Here is a 25,695-nt window from a genome sequence, read left to right on the forward strand (position 1 = left end):
ATTGTCAGATTTTATTAAAGGCCATTTTTATACATTTTGGTTTCACCATGTAGAAATGACAGCTGTGTTTATACATAGTCCCCCATTATGGAGGGCACTGTACTTGTGCATTTGATATTTCCTGAACGAGTGGCGTTTCATTTCGATGATCAAAGCCATCTACATGGCAACAAAAGGTACTTCATAGATAATAAACTGGTAAATAGAATAGCAAATTGCACCTTGACCTACAGCTCAAAAAGATTTGAGTACAATGGTAAAGATGTCCTACTACATTGGCACGGATTTAGTGAAACCCCATCTGGAGTACTGTGTTCAGCTTTGCAGCCCTGACCAAGCACAAAACTACCGCTGAAAGGGTGCAGCAAAGATTCACCAGACTGGTTCCTGCAATGGCAGGACTATCAGACATGAAGAGATCAGACAGACGGGTCTTTATTGTTCAGAGTTTGGAAGAATGAGAGGTGACCTGATCAAAACATGGAAGATTCTTGCAGGATGGTTAGGGAATGACCTTTCACCTGGCTAAGGGTCACAATCTCAAGATAAGGGTTTGGCCGTTTCGGACCAGAACAAAGCGAAGCTTCACTCGAAACAAGATGAATCGTTGGACTTCTCTTGCCTAGTGTGCAGAGCAGTCTGAAACATTGATTGCACTGAACACAGAGAGAGACAGATTTCTGGATAGTAAATGAAATCAAGAGATAAGAGGACGGAGGAGGAAAACGGTGTTAAGGCAGAAGAAAATGTTGGCAAAGGCGGCACAGCAGTAGAATTGCTGCCTTACAGTGCCAGAGACCCATGTTCAATCCTGATTACGGGTGCTGTCTGCACGGAGTTTGTGCGTTTTCCCCGTCACCGAGTGGGTTTTCTCCGAAATCTTCAGTTTCCTCCCACATTCCAAAGACGTACGGGTTTATAGGTTAACTTGTGGTAATGTGCTGGTCGGTGCAGACTCTAAGGGCCGAAGGGCCTGTTTCCGCACGGTTTCTCTAAACTAAACTAAAGATCAACCATGTTCTGGCTGAATTACGGAGTAGGATTAAGGACCTCAAAGACTAGTTCTCCTATTATATTCTCTTATATTAGTTTATCTTGGCATCATGTTCGGACCCAGGCATTGTGGGCTGGAGGGCCTATTCCTGTGCAGCACTGCTCTAGGATCCATGTGCTTGTCCTCTAACCTAGTTGGATTATAACCATATTGGAGATGTATACCTAAGTTTATAACTGCAATATTTTTGTGGAGGATATTATTTGGGTTTCAACTGTGAAAAAATAAATCTATTATCTGTAGAAAAGCATGAATTGGTGGAACACATGAGGCATGATAGTAAATTCAGGAAACATATACACATAAACACACTCAGATAGATAACACTGAATGGAAAATATGCTGCACGTTTACCATACACAAAGCAAAATTTACACATTTCCAAATTATTTTGGATTTTAAACGTTCAGACAAGTATCTTCGCCACCGAAATGTGCAGTTCCAAGCACTCAAGACAATTACGCACATTTCTTTAAAATTGCCAAACTATGAATATAGGCTCACCTGCTCCTCATAATATATGGGCATCGTCAAACAACAGCACAGGTATTAAGGAGGCAGTGGAGGCCAATTCTCTGAATGCATTCAAGAGAGAGCTAGATAGAGCTCTTAAGGATAGCGGTGTCAGGGGGTATGGAGTGAAGGCAGGAACAGGGCACTAATTGAGAATGATGAGCCATGATCACATTGAATGGTGGTGCTGGCACGAAGGGCCGAATGGCCTACTCCTGCACCTATTGCCTATTGTATATTGAAACACTTACCCGAGAGCTTGATGCCTTCTGCAAGCCCATAAGGAAGGTAGGCAAAAATTATCATCATTCCAAATTCCAGTGATGGTGTCTTTCGGAGGTCAATGTGCTTCAGCAGGTAGATTCTTGTATGTTAAGAACAAATGTCCACTTCCACGAAACATATACAAGATAACTCAATTCTGTGACGTAAATTGCAACATTCTTCAGTTCCGCTCACCAGAAAACCACCAACCCAAAACTAAAGATGGACACAAAACGGTGGAGTAACTTGTGCTGGACAGGCAGCACCTCTGGAGAGAAGGAATGGGTGACTTTTCGGGTCAGAGTCTGAAGAAGGGTCTCGACCCGAAACCTCCCCCTTTCCTTCTCTCCAGAGATGCTGCCTGTCCCGCTGAGTTACTCCACCATTTTGTGTCTATCTTCGGTTTAAACCAGCATCTGAAGTTCTTCCCAACACAATCCAAAACTAAATGTGAGTGTGGATGCAAGGGCACACTGGGGTTGGTCTATATTTAAAACCATTTCTGAAACTCTAATTTACGACATTTGACATTGGAGCAAATTTTCAGTGGTCCTAATATCATTGGTTGCCTGCTTTTTCAGTATAGAGGGCAGACACAAAATGCTGGAGTAACTCAGCGGGACAGGCAGCATCTCTGGATAGAAGGAATGGGTGACCTTTCGGGTCGAGACTCTCTTCAGAGGGCAATTAGAACTCTTGACTCGCCTTCAAAACACTCGGGTGCTATTAAAATAAAAAAGGTTATACATTTTTCTTTTGATCTAGTCTAACAGGACAGAGACGTAAATCTATAACTGATTTATTACTACCAAAATAAAAAGGTTACATTAAAACATTCAGGAGGGGTGGCACAGTGAAGCAATGGTAGAGTTGCTGCCTTACAGCACCAGAGACCCGGGTTCGATACTGACGATGGGTGCTGTCTGTACGGAGTTTGTACATTTGTACATTCTTCCTATGACCACATGGGGTTTCTCCAGGTGCTCCGGTTTCCTCTCACATTCCAAAGACGTACAGGTTTTTTAGGTTAATTGTCTGTGGTAACGTTATAAAATTGTCCCTAGTGTGTAGGATAGTGTTAGTGTACGGGGATCGCTGGTCCATGTGAACGCGATGGGCTGATGGGCCTATTTCCACACTCTATCTCCAAACAAAAGATAAAAAACAAAAATAATTAAACATTAAAATCAACTTGATCAAATCATATGAAAGATGCAATTTATCTTTCTCCCATTCATTTCAATGTGTTGCTACTTTTAGTTTAGAGATAGAGCGTGGAAACAGACCTTCGGCCCATCGAATCCGCACTGAGCAGTGATCGCCACACATTAACACCATCCTACACACACACACACACACGGGACAGTTTACAACTTTACCAAGCTTATTAACCGACAAACCTGTACATCTTTGGAGTGTGGGAAGAAACCGGAGCTCCCGGAGAAAACCCACGCAGGTCACAGGGAGAACGTACAACCTCCGTACAGACAGCACCCGTAATTGGGATCGAACCCGGGTCTCTGGTGCTACAAGCACTGTAAGGCAGCAACTCTACCACTGCGCCACCCTGCTGCCCTTACGTAGTCAGGACCGCTGCGCCACCGTACCGCCAGTTACTTGCGCCATGTTACCTGGCATAAGTTCACCATGAAGATTTCCCAACCGAGAGCCAATTAATCTGTGAAAGCTAATGCTGTTTCCTTTGAACTTTCAAAGCCAATGCAGCTGTCTCATACCAATGCAGCTGTCCCAGAGCCAATGCTTTTTAATGCAGTGCGCTGCACTATAGTAATAACTCAGTTATAGATTTATTTGCCAACCACTCTGTCCTGCTCGGTTAAACCAAAAGTAAATTGTAAATGCAGAGGTCCAGATTTATAGAACTGATACACAGAGGGCATTTGTACCAACTGTATAAAGTACTTAAATGTTATTAAAATTCCTCTGCAATATTTCAGAATGAGTTTCAATTTACTAATTGAAAGTGGGTTAAAGCCCAAGGTGAAGGATTTGAAAAGGGAACTTCAGTCAAACATTTAATTAATCATACTGCAGTGGTGAAAGTCTACAAGAGAACCACGAGGTTAAGAGAGGACTCTGTGTGCTGTGACTCTGTTGAAAGGTCACAAAATGTCACAAGTTGCCTCAAGTTAGTTAAGGCAACTTGTCAAGAACTTATATTATAGTTTTACTTTTTAGTTTTAGTTCAGAGATACATCATGGCAACAGGCCCTTCGGCCCACGGAGTCCATGACCGGTGATCACCCATACACTGTTTCTATCCTGCATTTTCAGGACAATTTACAGAAGCCAATTGACCTACAAACCTGCACATCTTTGGAATGTGGGAGGAAACCAGAGCACAAGAAAAGTGCAGGAGTAACTCAGAGTCGGGCAGCATCCCTGGAAAACATGGATGGCGACGTCTCGGGTCAGATCCTTCACCAGACTAATTGTAGTACGAGGGAAAGGAAGCTGGAAGAGTGGTGTGAGCAGGAGAAAGGCTGACAAGTGATAGGCGGATTCAGGTGAGGTGGGGGTTGGACAAAAGCGAGAGAAGAAACAATTAAAAGGTGTATCGGCATGTTTAGTGCGGCACAGTGGTGCAGCAGTAGAGTTGCTGCCTTACAGCGCCAGAGACCGGGGTTCGATCTTGACTATGGGTGCTGTCTGTACGGAGTATGTACGCTCTCCCAGTGATTACATGGGCTTTCCGCAGATGCTCCTGTTTCCCCCCACACTCTACAGACGTACGGGTTTGTAGGTTAATTGGCTTTGGTAACATTACAAAGTCGACCCTAGCTTGCAGGATCGTGTAAGTGTATGAGGATCGCTGGTCGGCGTGGACTCGGTGGGCCTGTTTCTGTGCTGTATCTCTAAAGTCCAAAGTATGAGATAAGAGTTGCACCTGTGTGAAGCCTGACGAAGGAATATAAGTGAAGAGAACGGCAAAAAGGGAATGCGAGTGGCTGTAGTTTAGTTACCTAAAATGGGAGAATTCAATGTTCACACCATCAGGATGTATGCTACCCAAGTGGAATATGAGGTGTTGTTCTGCATAAATTACAATGACCAAAAAAAGATATCAAAGCAGAGATGAGACCGGTGAGTGTTCCAAGTGCTGCGGATCCAAAGAACATCTTGAGGAAGTAGGCCAGTGCCTGTAGGAATGTTTGCCATCCGCTAACATCAAGAGCATTCTCTCTGGCCAAGCCTTCAGCTGTGCTAGAGTGGAGCATTCAAACACATTGTTACCACACGCAAAATCATTCATTGTTTGCACAGTCTTTCATGGAGAGCAATTAATGTGCAAGAAACGACATTAACACAACACTGGTCAAGAATAGAATGAGAGACATACAGCGCTGAAACAAGTCCAAGTCCAGTCCCTTCATCAAACACCCATTTCTGCACCAATCCTATTTTAACTCACCTTCCCATCTCTCCTCTGGGATTCTACCACTTGCGCACTCGCAAGGGGCAATAGATAGTGGTCATTTAACCTACCAAGCTGCACATTTTTGGGATGTCGGAGGAAAATGGAGCAATCGGAGGAAAGCGACCGCAGGGAGAACATGCAGACTCCAAATAGTCAGCATCAGAGGTCATGACGTTGCAGCTGTGAAGCAAAGACTCTAGTTGCCACTCTACTGTGCACCATTGTGCCAAATGTTACATGCAAACTGTAAAATAGTATTATGGAATAAAGGGAAGACTTGTCAAATTGAATTATAATGTTATGTGATAGTTAAAGTTCTTAAAGCAATCTGCTGAAGAATTACCTTCATGCTTTGGAACAACTCATCTGCGCGGCACAGTGGTCAGTTGGTAGAGCCACTGCCTCACAGCGCCAGAGACCGGGTTTGAACCTGACCTCGGGTGCTGCCTATGTAGATTTTGCACATTCTCCCTGTGACCACGTGGGTTTCCTCCGGGAGGCCCGGTTTCCCCCCAAAGACATGCAGGATTAAAGGTTAATTGACCTCTATAAATTGTCCCAAAAGTGAGATAACATAGAGAGGGCGATTGATTGATTGATGGTCAACATGGAACTGTTGGGCCAAAGAGCCTGTTTCCATGCTGCATCCCTGAAAACTCTAAAACGATACAAAGTCAAAATATAAAGTACAATTACTGCCTGCAAAATACAAAATAGTCAAAAGAGGTACATATAATATGAAAAGGAAGGCAAGCTTACTTGGTAAGGACTATAGACACTGCATCATTAAGAATGCTCTCTCCAAATACCAACATGTTCAGAACAGGATCCACATTCAGAGCATTAAAAATGGCAATCGTCGCCACTGGATCAACAGCAGAGATTAGAGAGCCAAATGCAAAACTGCAATACAAGAACAGTGCAAAAACAGTAGGAACATGTCCATAAAATACTTTATACAATAACTATTACGTGTATAGGACGTTTCATTCAATATTTATTCTTGATTCATGAAAATTACACGCTTAAAGATGTGTTAATTGGTATATCTCTTCTGCGTGCCAACTTTCTTATTTCCACATGAGGAAACATTGAAAACCGAGATCAAATTTCAAATGGGAGAAGGAGGATGCGCTGATTTGCAAAAAAAAAAATCTCGAATCTGATAATATATTCCAGACACGATCCAAAAGCACTCAGCCAATCTTGAAAAATCCTGACAGATCAGCCAACAGGGGTTTGGAAGCTGATTAAATAGTCAAGAGAATCGTTCTGGCCAGCGTTAGGCAGTTTGCAGAAGAAAAAACAGAGTATTGTGATTCATGAACGGTTGTTCCAACTTAAAAAAAAATAGACCATTAAAGGTGGGCAGAGTGTGGAAAGTGCTGGCCAGGAAGCATGAATTCATGACCGGGGCATGGACATTTCAGACACTTCATCAAAAATATCAAGAAAGAAAGATTTCTACTTCATCACGAGAGCACCATTCTCTAAGAAACAATGGCTGTCAAGAGGAGATTCAAGGTAGAATAAATGGCATTTAAATATCCAGAAAGAAGGCAAGTGAAGACAAAACTGATGTTTGCTGAAAACAAGTCAAGATTACATCCAAGATGTCCTCATTCTTTAGGGAACGGGGGTTCCCCTCTCCCATCATAGACAAGACCCTCGCACGTGTCTCCTCGCTACCCCACACCTCTGCTTCCAGAACCAGGGGCCACAGTTTAAGAATAAGGGGTAGGCCATTTAGTACGGAGATGAGGAAAAACTTTTTCAGTCAGAGAGTTGTAAATCTGTGGAATTCACTGCCTCAGAAGGCAGTGGAGGCCAAGTCTCTGAATGCATTCAAGAGAGAACTAGATAGAGCTCTTAAGGATAGCGGAGTCAGGGGGTATGGGGAGAAGGCAGGAACGGGGTACTGATTGAGAATGATCAGCCATGATCACATTGAATGGTGGTGCTGGCTCGAAGGGCCGAATGGCCTACTCCTGCACCTATTGTCTACTCTTGCTCCCCCTCCCCCCAGTCCCTCCAGGGACAGAGTCCCTCCCTAGTCCTCACCTTTCATTGCATCAACCGTCACATACAGCACATAATCCTCTGACACTTACACCACCTCCAACGGGATCACTCCACTAGCCACATCTTCCCATCTCCACCCATTTCCGCTTTCCACAGAAACCATTCCCTCCGCAATTTCCTGGTTAACTCATACCTTCCCATCCAAACCACCCCTTCCCCAGGTACTTGCCCTGCAACTGCAGGAGATGCAACACCTGTCCCTATACCTCTTCCCTCCGCTCCGTCCAGGGACCCCGACAGTCCTTCAGGTTCGGCAGAAGTTAACTTGCACCTCCTCCAAATTCATCTTCTGCATCCGCTGTTTGAGGTGTGGACTCCTATATATCAGTGAGATCAAGCGCAGACAGGGTGATCGTTTCGCTGAACACCTTCACTCAGTCCACCTTAATCTCCTGGTTGCCAAACACTTTAACTGCCCTTTCCATTCCCACACTGACATTTATGTCCTGGGCCTCCTCCCACTGTCAAAGTGAGGCCAAACGCAAATTGGAGGAAGAACAGCTCATATTTTGCATGGGCAGTTAACAACCCAGCGGTATGAATATTGATTTCTCCAACTTCAAATAACCTGTGGATCCCCTCCCTCTCCGTACCTCCCCCACCCGAGTGGTCCATCAAGTTTCACTGTCGTCCTCTTAGTTTCACTCATTATCACCTTCTCCACAGCCAACAATGGACCATTGTGGGCTCCACCTTTCCTTGATCATCGTTGCTGCCTTCGATTTGTCCTTTTGCATACCTTTCATTCATTTGTGCTTTGCACCTCTTCAAACCTCCAGTTTCCCTCTCCCTGACTCTCAGTCTGAAGGGCCTCGACCCGAAACATCACTTATTCCTTTTCTCCAGGGATGCTGCCTGACCCGTTGGGGTTACTCAGGCTATCCCGCTGTCCATCTTAAAAAAAAACATTACCAGTTTCGGCACGTCATCTGATATGGGACCCAGCTAACAGTTTCACATCGTGTCCATGGACATTGTGCACAGAAATTTCAATTCCTGTTTCTTTTCGCCATAATGTGGCTATTAATCAGTTAAAAAATAAGTATTCCGCAAGCTTAGAATGAATCTCTCAAAATAATTATGTGGAAATATTATAACAAGGAACTGCAGATGCTAGTTTAATAAGGACACAAAATGCTGGAGTAATTCACCAGGGTCTCTGGAGAACATGGACAGGTGACGTTTCGTGTTGGGACCCTTCTTCAGACAGAATGAAATGGGGGTGGGGGCAGGAAAGAAAGAAAGCTGGAAGAGAGGAGGGGCAGGACAGATCATGGCCAAAATTAAGTGAACAAGGGGATATTTTGGTCTCAGACAAAGGCCAGAGATGAAAATAATTACCTGTCTGTCACTGTGAGCTTATAGATAACTTCAGCCTAAATGAGAGAGAAAAACAAGTATTAAGATTGAAATCAATGCAGGTCTATTTCAGAAGCATAACGCCCTTTTTAAAGTCTAACTTTCTTTTCCACTATTCTGCCAAAACATGGCAAAATTGCACAAAGCAAAAATCTTTAAATGTGACCATTAAATTAAGCTTTTAGATGAATTTTTTTAGAAAGCAGAGCTGAGGGATAGAGATTGAAATTGAGATGATTAATCGATCAATGGTGCTCAAGATAATTGTTAACTTGGCTCAGTCATGGTATTTACTTATAATTTATATTTTGCTCCACATTTTAAATTCAAATACACCAACATTGCTATACAATGCCAAGTTGCACAAGTCCTACAGCAAAAGCAGCACTTTTCAGCCCAAATCTTGCAAAGTGGTCTATATGGTGTGGCACGGTGGTCAGTAGTAAAGTTGCTGCTTAACAGTGCTAGAGACCCGGGTTCGATCCTGACTACGGGTGTTGTCAGTACGGGGTTTGTAGGTTCTCCCTGTGACCATGCGGGTTTTCCCCGGATGCTCCAGTTTCTGCCCACACTCCAAAGATGTGCATGTTTGTAGGTTAATTGTCTTCGGTAAAAATTGTAAATTGTTCCAAGTATTTAGGATAGCGCTCGTATACAGGGATCGCTGGTTGGCGCGGACTTGGTGGGCCGAAGAGCCTGTTTCCGTGCTGTATCTCTAAACTAAACCATACACTAGATCAGTAGAGCATGGTGCTTAACTTCTTCCATTCAATAATTTGTCTCTATTTTATATGTTTGTTTCATGATAGTATGTAAGCCATAATCCGAACCAAAAGAACCACCCAACCAATTCAATATTACATGTGTTGGGGTGACTGCTGCTGAGGTGCTGGGATAATGCTCATCAATTTATCTGTTTTATTGCAATAATAAAGTAGCTCCCAACACATTAGCCTCAAGAGTCATCATCAATATCGTTCTAGATCCTTGTGCAAAGTAATTGAATCACGGATCGATTTTGCTATTTTTTCCATATGACGAGTTTCTATGTTCACCATTTGTTTTTATATTTTTCCAAAACCCTATAACCTCTTCAAAAAGAGGTCTTCTCATCATATTTCATTCGCTGAGTATTACTCCCAGTGAGTTCTGTGAAATTTGCTTTTAGTTGTGAAAAAACTTGTGAAAAACAACTTCTAACAGCAGCAATGATGGTCATATCATATATATACAGCCGGAAACAGGCCTTTTCGGCCCACCAAGTCCGTGCCGCCCAGCGATCCCCGTACATTAACACTATCCTACACCCACTAGGGACAATTTTTTTTTTTTTTTAATAACATTTTTACCCAGCCAATTAGCCTACATACCTGTACGTCTTTGGAGTGTGGGAGGAAACCGAAGATCTCGGAGAAAACCCACGCAGGTCACGGGGAGAACGTACAAACTCCTTACAGTGCAGCACCCGTAGTCAGGATCGAACCTGAGTCTCCGGCGCTGCATTCGCTGTAAAGCAGCAACTCTACCGCTGCGCTACCGTGCCGCTCCAAAGACGTACAGGTATGTAGGTTAATTGGCTGGGTAAATGTAAAAATTGTCCCTAGTGGGTGTAGGATAGTGTTAATGTACGGGGATCACTGGGCGGCACGGACTTGGAGGGCCGAAAAGGCCTGTTTCCGGCTGTAGATATATGATGATATGATATGATATGATGGTGAAACGATAGCAGTGGGCGTTAAAATATGAAGGTTGGACATGGGAGGACTGGAGAAAGGAGCTATTCAGTGGTGAGAACCATTTCCTGGTTCAGGGCCAATGTAGCCATCATGTTGGGAGATCAGTCGGAGAGCCGGTGAGAAAATGCCACATCGAACAGTTCACCAAACATCCTGAAAAGAAGACGTTCTGGAGTTGTTTTAGCTGCTACCGTCTCGGTCTGCTGCACCCAGTTGATGGTATGATAAGATTGCCACGATATATATCAATCTATCGTGGAGAAGAGTGGTGCTGGAGATGGTGAAGTCTTTTCCAGATGCATCTGGGTTATTCCAGATATTCTTGCACAGTGCCACACATCAAAGGTTGTGACCCAATTTTTACAGCCGAACATGGATAAGTGTCCTGGACCGGCCTGGTAACTCAAGCCCTGAATCCGATGTTGAATTTGTGGTCAATTATCAAGAAGAGGCTGAAAGGAAACGATTGCACCACGAAACAGAAGCTCATCATGACCATAATTCAGCTGCAGTTTCGAGATGAAGAAATCCTCTGAAACTGTCAGAATTTGGTACTAAAGACATATTGATACAATGATAATGAATAAAGGATAGCCCTGCTATATTCATATTGACTTGTTATATCCGAGAGTAAGCTTGATTCAATTAATTTGCACAAGGATGTAGAGTTAGTTTTACCCTCTTGTTCCATGTCTGCCATTCAACCACCTCTGCTGAAAATATGAATGGGTTTTACACACCACAACAGTTGTGAACTCTGTCATGGAGACATAATTAGGAGGACTGTTTGCAAAGCAACATATTCACTTTATCAGACCCATGATACACATGCAGATATATTTTGCTTGGTCAGCTTATAACCCAGTGTTATGAATGTTGATTTCTATCATTTTAAATATCTCCCCCCCCCCCCCCCCATCCTAGTCAAGTTCCAATGTTTGTGTCCTACTATCCTTCTCATTAGCTCACCTTTGCTCCACCGCTCCCGAGATTATCTGTTGCAGGCCCTGATTTGTTCTTGCCTTTTCTCGCCTTCGGTTTCCCCCCCCACCCCAACCTCTATCATTCAATCTGACGAAGGGTTCTGAACCGAAATGTCACCTATTCCTTTTCTCCAAAGATGCTGCCTGACCCGATGAGTTACTCCAGCATTTTGTATCCATCTTCAGTATAAACCAGCATCTGTAGTTCCTTCCTACTCGTGTGCAAGAAAGAACTGCAGATACTGGTTTAAATCAAAGGGAGACACAAAATGGTGGAGTAACTCAATGCGACAGGCAGCATCTCCACAAAATGCTGGAGTAACTCAGCGGGACAGGCAGCATCTTCCAACACTTGTTGTACAGTGCCAATCCATTTCTAGTTTATTGATTTTGTTAGCAGCACTTAAAGCACAGAGTAACAATGTCTAATGGACCTATATAATCTGCTTGTCTAATTCAGTGCTCTATTAAGTAATTATGGCACAGTTGAATGTCATTAATATATCACAGTACCTTCCAGAATATCTGGCATCCATTGCCCCATGCAATGCTGATAGTTAAACATGATCTGCCTACAAATGGAACCAATTCTTTTTAATGAAACCATTTTATTGGATTTTTTTTTTTTGTTAAAAAGGGACAAGTCTGAAAATATGTGGAGCTGCCTCCCTTTGTGGACTTCTTATGAAAAGTAAGGAACTCAACCACCAGCCACAGGTCTGGCAGGTGTTGTATGCTGCAACTGGTTCATGAGATAACTTGCAAGAAGGCAGCCATATATTTACAGTAAATGCTTAATCAAGCTGTAAGGTGACAGCAAGCGCGTGAATCTATTGTAATACCTACAAAATCTCGCCATGAAAACAGTGAGCATGACTTTGGTATACAGGAAAACTTTCAAAATATCAATAAATCCTATTTATAACTATTTTACATCAAACTATCAACTTTTAATAAGGAACGTCTTTCAGAAATTAGTTTAACAAGGACAGACAAGAAAGAATTCATGCCAGTCTTACACAGCATGGTTTGGGAACAGCTCCATCCAAGTCCGCAAGAAATTGCATAGAGCTGTGGATGCAGCTTAGATCAACATTCACATCAATGTCCCATCCATTGACTCCATCTACACTTCACACCTGCCTCACAAAGGTCACCAGCATATTCAAGGACTGCTCTCAAACTGGTCACCCCCTTTTCACCCCTCTCCCATCGGGCAAAAGGTACAGAAGTTTAAAAATGCACACCTCCAGATTCAGGTTCTTTCCATCTATTATCAGGCAACTGAACAGTCCTCTCACCAACTAGAGAGCGGTCCTGACCTTCCATCTACCTCATTGGAAATCTTCAAACTACCTTTAGTTGGACTTTATATTTCACTAAATGTTATACCCTTTATCCTGTATCCGTCCACTGTGGACAGCTTGATTGTAATCATGTGTAGTATTTTTGCTGAACGGATAACATGCAACAAAAAAGCTTTTCCCAGTACCTCGGTACACGCGACAATAATAAACTAAAGAATACAAATTGCACCAACGTTTATTGCTGATTTTAGTTCCTCAATATTCCAGGTACACTGGCATTGTTTATAAGTTCACAAGTTGTAGGAGTAGAATTAGGCCATTCAGCCCATCGAGTCTATTCCGCCATTCAATCATGGCTGATCTCTGCTTCCTCATCCCATTTTCCTGCCTTCTCCCCATAACCATTGACACCCGTTCTAATAAAGAATGTATAAGCATGCACGATATAAATTATATTAACGATGCATTTCTGCTGATGAGTTTCTATTTAAAGGACCAGATCGAATAGAAGATTGAGCCAAATAACCAAGGTAACTTTGTAGTCGTCCACGTTGGGGCAGTCCAGAACCAGGGGTCACAGATTAAGAATAAAGGGAAGGCCATTTCGGACTGGGATGGGGAGAAACTTTTTCAGTCAGAGAGTTGTGAATCTGTGGAATTCTCTGCCACAGGAGGCAATGGAGGCCAATTCACTGGATGCATTCAAGAGAGGGGGCCAAAAGAATCAAGGGATATGAGGAGAAAGCAGGAACAGATTACTGATTGTGGATGATAAGCCATGATCATATTGAATGGTGGTGATGGCTCGAAGGGCCGAATGGCCTACTCCTGCACCTATTTTCTATGTTTATTTGTTTAGTCAACTTACCTTACCAAGAAAGTACACTCCACCACCTACAACGAAAGCTGAAATTGCTGTACCAAATACAGCAAAGAGGGTAATGGATCCAATATTCTGGAAGAAATTTCCCTGAAATAGAAAAAAAGCTTTCTCAGCACCACTACATTTAAAACAGTTAGGGGAATGTGCTGGTCATGATTTAGAGTTTGAATTTTTAAAGTTTAGAGATACAACGTGGAAACAGGCCCTTCGACCCACCGAGTCCACGCTGACCATCGGTCACCCGTACACTAATTCTACGTTATCCCACTTTCACATCCTACACACTAGGGGCAGTTTACAAAAGCCAATTAACCTATAAAACCTGCACGTCTTTAGAAGGTGGGAGGAAATCAGAACACCTGGAGGAAACCCACATGGTCACATGAAGAATATACAAACTCCAGACAGCACCCGAGATCGAACTTGGCTCTCTGGTGCTGAAAGTCAGCAACTCTACCACTGTGGCACCCTGCTGACCTTCCTTTAGTGCCACCCCAAATTTTCAGATATAATTAATTACCCTGAAGGGACTATGGAGCATGAGCAGGAAGAACACAATGATCCAAGACGAAATATTAAAATTCACAAAACATTCTTCCCAAAATCACTACCTCACTTCAAATCCATTGTTAAATTATGTTAAAATCACAAATAAATTAGGAATAGATTAAAAAACCTAGCTGACAGAAGAAATAATTACAAGACAAAATATCTCACAGTTTGTCCTGCAGTTTTTACATCTCCTTCACCTACCTTGTGTAGTGAATATCCAGACTCAAATATGATGGGTGGAAGTAACAAAAGAAAAAACATGTTTGGCCGAAACATTTCTTCTTCCTATTGAATAAAAAACAAATAGATTATTGTTCAGCAGCATGGGTCTTGTATTCAATAGCTTTAACCATTTCTTGAAATCACATGGAGTGAATCGAATTGGCTGAAGACTGGCAGCTATTCTGGGGACAACTCTGGGAAGTCCAACTTCTCATGTACATTACTCCTATACCAGGCTCCAATGGATGCGGTTTAATAAAGTTTAGTTTAGTTTAGAGATACAGCGTGGAAAGAGGCCCTTCGGCCCACTAAGTCTGCACCGACCAACGATCAGCCCGGACACTACCACTACCCCACACACTTAGGACAATTTACAAACTTTACCGAAGCCAATTAATCTGCAAACTTGCACATCCTTGGAATGTGGAGGGAAACCAGAGCACCCGGGGAAAACCCACATGGTCACAGGGAGGACGTATAAACTCCATACAGACAGCACCCACAGTCAGGATTGAACCCGAGTCTCTGGCGCTGTAAGGCAGCAACTCGACCACAGTGCCACCATGCCGCCCACTGTGGCACCAATTGGTAAACATTGAGCTCCTTGGAGATGTTTAAAATATACAAAGACTGTACAAAAAGAGAGGATGCCTTATGTTTCATTTTATCCTGGATGGCCAATTGTGCCCACCTCTTCCCTGGCAGAAAAACAGGTGAGTATTCTTGTAATTAAGTATATTTCAAAGCACCTGCACTTACTTGCTTGGCCTGACCCTCTTAATTCATAAATTGACGAGGTTCTTTCTATAAATAATTTAAAGTATTCAATTTATTCTAATCTTAATTATAGATCCCTGTAATTTTCCAGCAAGAAGTGTGAGGTTAATCAGTCTATAAGCTCCAGTGTATTCACCCCCTCAATCTTTCTATCTCATAAGTAGAACTTAAAATTGGTAATTAAATCATAACTTGGAAGGAAATAGAATAGCACACACATGCACAAACACACACACACGAACAAACCACGCACAGGATTACCCTTGAAAAATACTAATATTTAGCATTCATTATATAATGTTTGCCACTTGTATGCACCCAATCCTTTCCAATCAAGGTACAAATAAACTCTCATCTTAGAGTTGTCCTCAGCAATTTTCACATTTCACAGGTTATAGTTATGAATATATTAGAAAAAAATATTTCTAAAGATGTAATAAATAAATTTAAAAACCCACCACACAATCAAGGGACCATAATCTGTCCAGTACATAATGACTTATATATGAATGTGTATCACTGTAGACTAAAATGCATTTTTTCAAAAAGGTGTATAAAAGAAGTCTACAGTATGGAAGCCAAGTAAGTGCTACTTTAAATTAAGATCGTAAATTCAAAACATGGTGACATTGTAAAATGTGAGTACCAGGTAACTCATGATAAAAAAGGGCGAAACATGGAACCAACTTCTAGGTAGAATTGTAGAAGTGGAAACAGTCGCATAATTAGACTGCAAGATTAGCTTGTAAATTAAAAAAGGCCTAGGGAAAGCAACTAACATATTTCTCAAATGTCCATTGCACTCATCTATACGAAGGTCCTTCAACCCGACTGAAATGTTGAAATCAAAAAGGGATCATAAGCATTAGTATCTAACAGTAAAACTAAGAGCTCACGGCAAAAGTAACAATTGGTCATAATGTTTGTTCCATGGTTTTGTGTATGGAACAATACAAATTATATTTGTGTACAATCTGTGTATTGGTTATTTGCGATTATTGCAGCCTGGCATTGACAATAGGTTGGGAAAGAGTATTCAAAGTACTTAAATACAGGAAAAGCTAAAGACCAGAATCTGTACATTTAACTTCAATATTGTTGTCACCGCTAGTTCAAACTTAATAGTCTTTGTTTTAGGGAGCTGAAGATCAAAATATTTATAGATTACTATCTACCTCTTTTGTGACCCTCATACTATCCTTGATTGGACTTTGCTGGCTTTAACTTGCACTAAACATTATTCCCTTATCATATTTGTGTACACTGTAAATGGTCCGATTGTAATCAGCTGGACATTGCTGCACCATCTGTCATTCGTGGAAAGGTTCTTCCAGACGAACACCATTGACCACAAGTCCATCGGGCAGTGGTCAGCACGGAACGTGACTCCATGGATCCTGTGGCGTGGTTTCCAGAGTGGACTGCCCAGCTTGTCTGGCGAAATGCCTCATCGCCAGAACTCACCAACAAGCACCAAGACCTACCCGGCTTGGCTGGTGGTGAGGGGAGCCCTCCCAGTCAGATCCTTCCTGCACCGCCGGAACCTCACTACCAGCGCACGCTGCCCTCGGGACGACTGCTATGGAGAGGAGACGGTTGCCCACCTCTTTGCAGAGTGTGGATTTGAAAAGAGAGTCTGGTGAGGTTTGCAAGGGTCCCTGTCACGATTTATTCCGAACAGCTCCGTCACAGAGGACTCTGTGATTTACGGACTGTTCCCAAAGACACATTCAGAGACTGACATCGAAGGTCATCAACTCGGTGAAAGACGCTCTTTGGTCTGCCCGAGCTTTATTGACCTCCCAGCGGAGCAAGATGTTCGTCGGAGAATGATGCCGACTGGCCCGCTGCAGACTGCAGGAGTACATGCTGAGGGACGCACTGAAGCTTGGAGCAGCCAACGCCAAGGCTCTGTGGGGGAGGACCACAGTCTAGGGTCCTTCCGCTGCTGGACATGGGGGGCAGGGTGTGATGGAGACGCCCCTCCAAATAAGGGAAGGGATTCCACACCAGTTGGCCACATGAGTGGCAAGGGTGGGGGGGGTAATTTTACGTAATTGGTGTATTGAATGTATGTAGTGAATGTATGTATAGCCCCCGAGAATGTCAGACGGAGTTTTGGAAGGAACATGTTTTGTATATATTTATTTCTTGAATAAAGTATTTTTTGATTTTTAAAAAATGTATTGTATTTCCACTTACTGGATAGCACGCAACAAAAAACTTTCCACAGTGCCTCGTGACAATAAACTAAACTGTAAACTGTTGGGAAGATTCCAGACAAAGGAAGATTTTACTAAAAGAATACCGCTTGAAGATTACCTTCCAGTTGGCCCAGTGTTGCGATTCTATAAGTTTAATCACAGCACCCATTAAGATTCCTATGAGAAAAATGGAAAGAAAATGGTTGGATAGATTAAGAAAGAGCAAATAATTTAGATTGATACACGACCTTTAATTCGGCTTATATCCAGAGCCATTCTACATGAGCATCATAAAATATCCTTACAGTGTTGGAAAAGCTGAGCAAAATGCTTTTTGATCCAGTGTACTCCTATGTGCAGAGAGTGATGCACCGTTTGTTTCAGTGACTAGTGAACAGCATTGGAGTGAAAATTTGTTTAATTGACGAATACCTGTACAGAGTCTGAAGATGCTGGAATGATTGCATTTGGCGTAACTTGACTAGAATTAAGACAACACAGATGTCTCAGGGAGTTGTTGGCCTGGGGAGATTACAGAGATAAGTAGTTAAAACTATGAAAACTAGAAAGGATTAAAAAAAAATTTTTTTAAAGATGCTGTTCGACCAGGACTCAAAACATCACCTATCCAGTTCTCCAGAGATGTGTAGGAAGAAACTGCAGATGCTGGTTGAAATCGAAGATCGACACAAAAAGCTGGAGTATCTCAGAGGGAAAGACAGCATCTCTGGAGAGAGGGAATGGGTGACGTTTCGGTACAAGACCTTCTCCAGAGATACTGCCTGTCCCGCTGAGTTACTCCAGCACTTTGCGTCCACAGCATAAAATGATACATGGTTTGAACAAAGTGAGAGTTAGCAATCAGGCATCAATATTTTATAGACGTCAAGTTTAGAGAGGGTACTATAGCAAGGCCAAGAGTACTTTGAGAATCCAAGTGCATGGTTTAATAATGATTGTACCTTGAGGCATCAGAAAGTGATTGATTCTGACCAGAAATGTGAACATCAAATATATTCCAAAATGCACTAGGAAATTTCAAACAGGAGAACAGATTACCACAAAACAATTTTCCTCTTAGCAAGATACCTACCTTCACTCTTTCAACTATGTTTGATGCTGCTAAATGTATCAAATAGAATTAATAGCAAGCTTACCCAAAGACACCACGGCCACACTTTCTGGAAGAAAATGCAGTTTGTATTTGATCAGCAGCCGCACCAATATGATGCAAATAGCTGTAAAATAGGGTGGGGGGGGGGGGGGGGGGGGGGGGGGGAGAGAGAAAACAAGGTTAGATATGAAAGATATGGCTGACATTGTTAGAACACCAAGCAAGGAAAACAAGATCTGAAGCAACGAGGCTGAACGAGAGAGAGGCCACATGAAAAATGGTGGCGCAGCACTTTATATTTATCAGCTCATAAGTGATAGGAGCAGAATTAGTCCATTCAGCCCATCAAGTCTACTCCACCATTCGATCATGGGTAATCTGTCTTTCCCTCTTAACCTCATTCTCCTGCCTTCTCCCCGTAACCCTGGACACCTGTACTAATCAAGAATATCTCCGCCTTAAAAAAATATCCATTGACTTGGCCTCCACAACCTTCTGTGGTAACGAATTCTACAGATTCACCACCCTCTGACTTGGGTAGCTTATAACCCAATGGTATGAGCAGTGAATTCTCCAATTTTAGGTTTAGTTTAGTTTATTGTCATGTGTACCGAGGTACAATGAAAAGCTTTTGTAACGTGTTAACCGGTCAGCAGAAAGACTACACATGATTACAAACAAGCCGTCCACATGGTACAGATACATGATGTGGGGAATAACTTGAATAACGATTTGGGCACGATAAAGTCCAGTAAAGTCCAATGAAAGATAGTTCAAGGGTCACCAATGAGATTGACAGCAGCTCAGGACCGTTCTCTAGTTGTTGACAGAATGGATCAGTTGCCTGATAACAGCTGGGAAAAAACTATTGCTGAATCTGGAGGTGTGCTTTGGTAACTAACCTGCAATTAACCTTACATCCCTCTCTCCCCCCCCCCCCCCCCCCGCTCTTTTTGTTTGCTCCACCTGAATTCATACCCAGTTCTCCCCTTCTCCCTCCCTTGCTATTCCCTCCCACCTATATACCCCTTCTGGCTTCATAATCTGCACCTCTTCTATCCCAATCTCACACTTTTTCTCATTTCATCTCTGGCCTTTGCTTTCATCTCAGACCATCTGCTTATCAACCCCCCATCCCCTCACTCCACCAAACCAAAGGAATTGGTCCAGAGAAATTGGGAGGATTTTAAAGAAACATATGAACACAGAAAATCAAGGGCATCAAAAAGTTACCGGGAAGTTGGTGGTACATGTTTTCAAGCTTTTGTATCTTCTGCCTGACTGTAGATGGTAGATAAGTGAATGACCGGGCTGCGAGTTGTCCTTGATTATGTTGGCTGTGTGACATGTATGATAGAGTAGATGAAGTTGATGGAGGGGAGCAGAACATGGGGAGGCTGGCTTAAGCGACGGACCGGGCAATGCCCACAACTCTCTGCAATTTCTTGCAGTCTCAAGCAGTGTGGTTGCCTAACCAAGCTGTGATGCATCCCCATGGATGCTTTCCACGGTGTATCTGTAGAAACTGCTAAGTGTCATTGGAGCCAAATCTCTTCAGTCTTCTGAGGAAGTGGAGGCATTGATGTACTTTTTTTACTATAGCATCAAAGTAGTTGGACCAGGATAAATATCTGGTGATATTTATGCCTAGGAACTTGAAGCTCTTGACAATCTATATTTCAGCACATTGATGCAGGTTGGTTGTGTACACCATCGCACTTCCTGAAGTCAATGACTAGCCACTTCACCTTTGTTGACATCGAGGGAGTCGTTGTTGTCTTTGACACCATGCTACTTAACTCGTGTAGGAAAATAACTACAGATGCTGGTACAAATCGAAAATATCACAAAATGCTGGAGTAACTCAGCGGGTCAGGCAGCATCTCTGGAGAGAAGGAATGGGTGACGTTTCGGGTCGAGACCCTTGTTCAGACTGATGGAAGACGTCTACAGTCTGAAGAAGGGTCTCGACCCGAAACGTCACCCGTTTCTCTCCAGAGATGCTGCCTGACCTGCTGAGTTACTCCAGCATTTTGTGATGCTACTTAACTATCTCTTTCCTGTACTCTAATTCATTCTCGTTCGAGATCTAGCCCACTACATAGGTGTCACTGCAAACTTGTAAATGGAATTAGGGCAGAATTTGGCCACATTGTCATATGTGTATTGAGAATATGGTATTTATCATTCTTTTTTTTTAAAATTTAAACAGGTTTTCAAAATAAATTGCATTCAATATTTTATTTTTAAAACAGATATTTGGTTGATAATCAAGCAATAGAAATGATCGCTCATGACCTGATACAAGTTAGTGGGTATAAAGTTGACTTTCACAGATATTCTGAAGTCTTCTATCCGTTTCTCATTTCTACAGCATATCAACTTTCTTTTGAAAGAGTCAAAGAAAATAGTTAATAAATTTAAAGAGGAAAAACTTGGTTGATAAGACAGATGGTAACAAAAAAAACAGCTCTCTTTAAATGTAATGCAGTTTGAGAACTATTATGAAAATACTTCAATTATGCAGATCCAGAGTTATGAAAATAAGATTACTTAATGTGATGAACCTTACTTATTAAATGTCAACATTACAATGAGAATTACAACGGTAATTGTAAACTAGACTAAATCAGCAGCTCCCAATATTTTAATGATCATAACCTTCGAGAAGAAAACAAGACACACAATATAGAAGCTAGAATCTGGAGCAGTAAGCAATCTGCTGGAAGAACCATGTTTGATGTTGTCAAGCTGGAAAGGGTGCAGAGAGGAATTACGATGATGTTGCAAGGACTTGAGGGCCTGAGCTACAGGGAGAGATCGGACTCTATTCCTTGGAGTGCAGGAGGAAGAGGGGTGATCTTATAGAGGTGTACAATAACAATAGAGGAATAGATCGGTTACATGCACAGTATAATTAATACATTCTCTTGCCCAATGTAAGGGAATCGAGAACCTGAAGATATAGGTTCAAGGTGAGGGGGGAAAGATTAAACAGGCACCTGAGAGGTAACTTGTTTTTACAGAAAGAATGGTGGGTGCATGGAACAAGCTGCCGGAAGTGGTAGTTGAGGCAGGTACGATTGCAATATTTAAGGAACATGTAGACTGGTGCATGGATAGGACAGGTTTAGAAGGATATCGGCCAAACACAGGCAGGTGGGACTAGTGTAGATGGGACATGTTGGAGGGCGTGGGCAAGTTGGGCCACAGGGTCTGTTTCCACTCTGTATGACACAATGATTCAGTGACGATGATTGATGTGTCTCCTTCATCCAGCAGATTGTGAGTTGCTTCCGAGAAAAATACATCCAAAATAATAATTGAGAAAATATTGTACCAGTGACATACCCAATATAAGAAGACTAAAGAAAATAGTCATCCCACTTGATTGTTCTTCTTGTTGTGCCTCAGCCCCTGTCTGCAGGTGGAGTATAGGTTTTGGTGGAGTTTCTGGAGGTGGTTTTGGAGTAGTGACTGCGATAATGGGGATGGAGGTGACTTGCAATGTGCCATTTTGGTCCCCAGTAGTATTCGATAACCTGAAATGTGCAAAACACAAAACAGCTGGAAAATGAATGATTCAATATTTTTCAGGTCGAACATCCACCTCAATCTGCAAACTGTATCTATTCAAATAAATCATATAATCCAATAACAGTACATAATTATATTTAGTTCAGAGATGCAGTATGGAAATAGGCCCATCAGCCCACCGAGTCTGTGCTGACAAGCAATCAACCATATACTCGTTCCAGCTCACAGACCAGGGACAATCTATAGAAGCCAATTAACCTGCAAACCAGCACATCTTTCGAATGTGGGAGGAAACCGGAGCACCCGGAGAAAATCCACACGGCCAAAGATATAATGTGCAAACTCCATACAGATCAGGATCAAACCCAGGTCTCTGGCACTGCAAGGTAGCAACTCTACCGCTGCACCGCCCCCTTCTTTGAACAACACCGCTCGGCATATACCACATTTCCATTGGCGAGTATATACAAACAAATAGAGTCATACAGCATGGAAACAGGCCCTTCGGTCCAACTTGCCAATGCTGACCAAAATAGCCCATCTACACTAGTCCCACCTGCCTGCATTTAGCCCATATCCTTCTAAACCTTCCTTATGCATGTACCTAACCAAATGTCTTTTAAAATGTTGTGATAGTACCTGCCTCAACGACCTCATCAGGCAGTCCATTTTTATACCCACTACGTTTTATGTGAATAGGTCCCTATTAAATCCTTCAACTCTCACCTTAAACCTGTATAAATAATTAATTTAGATTGTATCAACTTTGCTTTCACCAGCTGACATTTTATTTTTAATGTTATGGAAGATCTGTCACATTTCTGGTTGGTGTTAAATTACATTTTCTGGTTAATGGACTACAATAATTGCTAACAGGAACAAAACACTATCTATTAAAGTAGAGGCAAATGTTCACCAAGTCAAACACTATGCCCAAAGTAAACTGGTGTTCTCCTTACAATGAAACCATTCATATTTGGATATTTGTACATTGCAAGCTTACGACACTTGATACCACAACACTAAAATTACTATTTGGGAACCCGAAACAGCACAACTAGTTCTAAAAAAATATATTTAATGTTTGCAAAATATATCTATTCCTACGATATATTGGATGATAAACTTGAGGAAAAAAAACAATTCAGCATATTGACTATCATCAAAGAAAAACACTCGTTAGACTGCCTTGCCCAATTTACAAATTTATTGGCTATATTTAAGAGGGAGTTAGATGTGGCCCTTTTTGCTAAAGGGATCAGGGGGTATGGAGAGAAGGCAGGTACAGGCTACTGAGCTGGGTGATCAGCCATGATCATATTGAATGGCGGTGCAGGCTCGAAGGGCCGAATGGCCTACTCCTGCACCTATTTTCTATGTTTCTATGTTTCTATGTACTCACTTAGAACACATTTTATTATGCGCAGCTTTACATAATGCGGAAAAAAAGCATTCAACATTGGTAAAAAGGATTGTCGCTTATTCTTTCTTACCTGATAAGGTTTGTCATAGAATAAAATTACTCTTCAAAGAAAGAGATGAAATGTGCTAGCAAGGCTCAAAATGATAGTCAACTCAAATAAAGAAAAAAAAGCCTTACAGAAAACGTCTAACTCTACCAGCTCGAAAAATGTTTTCACAATAACCAAACTTTTAGGACAATTGTAAGAGTAACTTAAAATGCAGTGCAATGTTTCTCAATCAATCAACTTCAAAAGAAAGTTGCCAGTGTGAAGTGTCAACATTTCCTGGGTTGAGAATTGGTTACCAGATCTTCAGACCATAAGACATAGGAGAAGAATTAGACCATTGGGCCCATCATGTCTGTTCCACCATTTGATCAAAGTGATGGCTGATCTATTCTTCCCTCTCAACCTCACTCTCCTGCCTTCTCCCTATAACCTTAATCAATAAGCTATCGACACATGTCTATGGCAATGAATTCCACAAACTCACCACCCTCTGGCTAAAGAAATTCCTGCGCATCTCCATTCCAAAGGTCCGTCCTTTTATTCTGAGGCTGTCCCACTACTGAAAACATCCTCTACACATTCACTCTTTCTAAACCTTTCTTTATTCGTTAGGCTTCAATGAGATCCCCTCCTTATCCTTCCATACTCCAGCGAGTAGAGTTCTACGACTGGGTTATGAAGTGTTGGTCTGTTGAAACGACGTCTCAACCCGAAATGTCACCTATTCCTTCTCTCCAGAGATGCTGCCTGACCAGCTGAGTTACACCGGCATTTTGTGTCTATCTTTATGAATTATTATTCTGCACAACTGGGTTATGAAGTATTACTTTGCACAACGTGCCTCTCCAACAGTCCAAACATACACAAAAAGCTGGAGCAACTCAGCAGTTCAGACAGTATCTCTGGAGAAAAGGAATAGGTAACATTTCGGGTCGAGACCCTTCTTTTAAACCAGCATCTGCAGTTCTTTTTAACACATCTCCAGTGGTCCAAGCACTTATCTGAAGCTCTGTACAGGAAGGTAGACACAAAATGCTGGAGTAACTTAGCAGGACAGGCAGCATCTCTGGAGAAGGGAATGGGTGATGTCTCGGGTCGAGACCCTTCTTCAGACAGTCTCTCTTAAGTTCTGTACAAGTGGGTTATGAAGTGTTACTGCACACAAGTCAGTTTTGAAGTATTACTGTGCACAAGTGGGTTATAAAATATTACTGCTCACAAGTGAGTTTTAAAGTATTACTGCACAGTCCACCTCTTCAGTAAGTCCAAGCAACATCTTAAGTGATAATGATTTGTGAGGGAGTCCCCAAAGTGATGGCACAGGTGTCTGTCTATACACTGGAGCACCCACCTGTCCTGCTTTGCACCAGGGGCTCCTCCTCCTTCAGCTGCAGAGCGGCCGCTCGGCTCCTGCGGGTTCTGGCCCGCGGCCGGGGCCGGGGCCGGGACCACCACCTTGGGGGGCTCGTTGCAGAGGAAACGGCCGCACAGTACGGTCAGGGTGAGCGCCGCGAAGGCAGCACACGACCTCCTCGTCGCCGTCGCCATCGCACTCCTCCGACCGCGTCCAGCGAGGATGAAGGAAACTTCACTCCTCTCCCCGCCTGGTCAGGACTCCCGCCGCACTTCCGGCTTCGTTGCTGTTTACCCGCTCGGCATTCTGGGAGATGGAGTCAGCATATCACAGGCATAGACTACAACTCCCAGCGCGCACCGCGGCGCCCAGGTAATTACCTACCTGCAGGGATGCTGGTTCACACCTGAGATAGACACAACCTGCTGGAGTAACTCAGTGGGACAGGCTGCATCTCTTGAGAAAAGCATAGGTGACGTTTTGGGTCGAGGCCCTTCTTTAAACTGAGAGTCAGGGGAAGAGGAGGCTAGAGATATGGAATGGTAAGGTGTGAAAATGACAGATCAAAGCAGACGCTGATAAGGAAATGTAGAATGGTTCATTGTTGGCTGAGGGAAGATGACAAGGAGGCAGAGAGTAAAATTAAACAGGAGGACAGTGAAACTAGCTGGAGGACTAGGGTAGGGGAAGGATGGAGAGAGAGGGAAAGCAAGGGTTACTTGAAGTTAGAGAAATCAATAATCACACCGCTAGATTGTAAGCTGCCCAAACGAATGACAGAGTCTGCCAATCACAGGCTGGACTACAATTTACATTGTAGCCGAGGTAATTACCGCCAGACAA

General features: G+C 42.7%; 1 protein-coding gene across 1 annotated transcript in view; it reads right to left on the bottom strand.

Moving 5' to 3' along the window:
• Positions 1 to 25,125, bottom strand: part of slc9a8 (solute carrier family 9 member 8) — a 48,685-nt gene extending 23,560 nt beyond the window's left edge. The window contains exons 1-10 of the mRNA XM_078419017.1: positions 24,850 to 25,125; positions 21,841 to 22,031; positions 18,533 to 18,613; positions 17,494 to 17,552; positions 14,374 to 14,457; positions 13,606 to 13,707; positions 8,694 to 8,728; positions 6,030 to 6,173; positions 4,918 to 5,056; positions 1,819 to 1,924 (exon numbers count right to left, since the gene is read on the bottom strand). Of these exons, the coding sequence (XP_078275143.1) occupies positions 1,819 to 1,924; positions 4,918 to 5,056; positions 6,030 to 6,173; positions 8,694 to 8,728; positions 13,606 to 13,707; positions 14,374 to 14,457; positions 17,494 to 17,552; positions 18,533 to 18,613; positions 21,841 to 22,031; positions 24,850 to 25,046 (1,138 nt within the window). The 5' untranslated portion in view covers positions 25,047 to 25,125. The remainder of the gene's footprint in view (positions 1 to 1,818; positions 1,925 to 4,917; positions 5,057 to 6,029; positions 6,174 to 8,693; positions 8,729 to 13,605; positions 13,708 to 14,373; positions 14,458 to 17,493; positions 17,553 to 18,532; positions 18,614 to 21,840; positions 22,032 to 24,849) is intronic.
• Between the last annotated feature and the right edge of the window lie 570 nt (positions 25,126 to 25,695).

This window comes from Rhinoraja longicauda, chromosome 22 (assembly GCF_053455715.1).
Source record: "Rhinoraja longicauda isolate Sanriku21f chromosome 22, sRhiLon1.1, whole genome shotgun sequence".
In the NCBI taxonomy this organism is placed as follows: domain Eukaryota; kingdom Metazoa; phylum Chordata; class Chondrichthyes; order Rajiformes; family Arhynchobatidae; genus Rhinoraja; species Rhinoraja longicauda.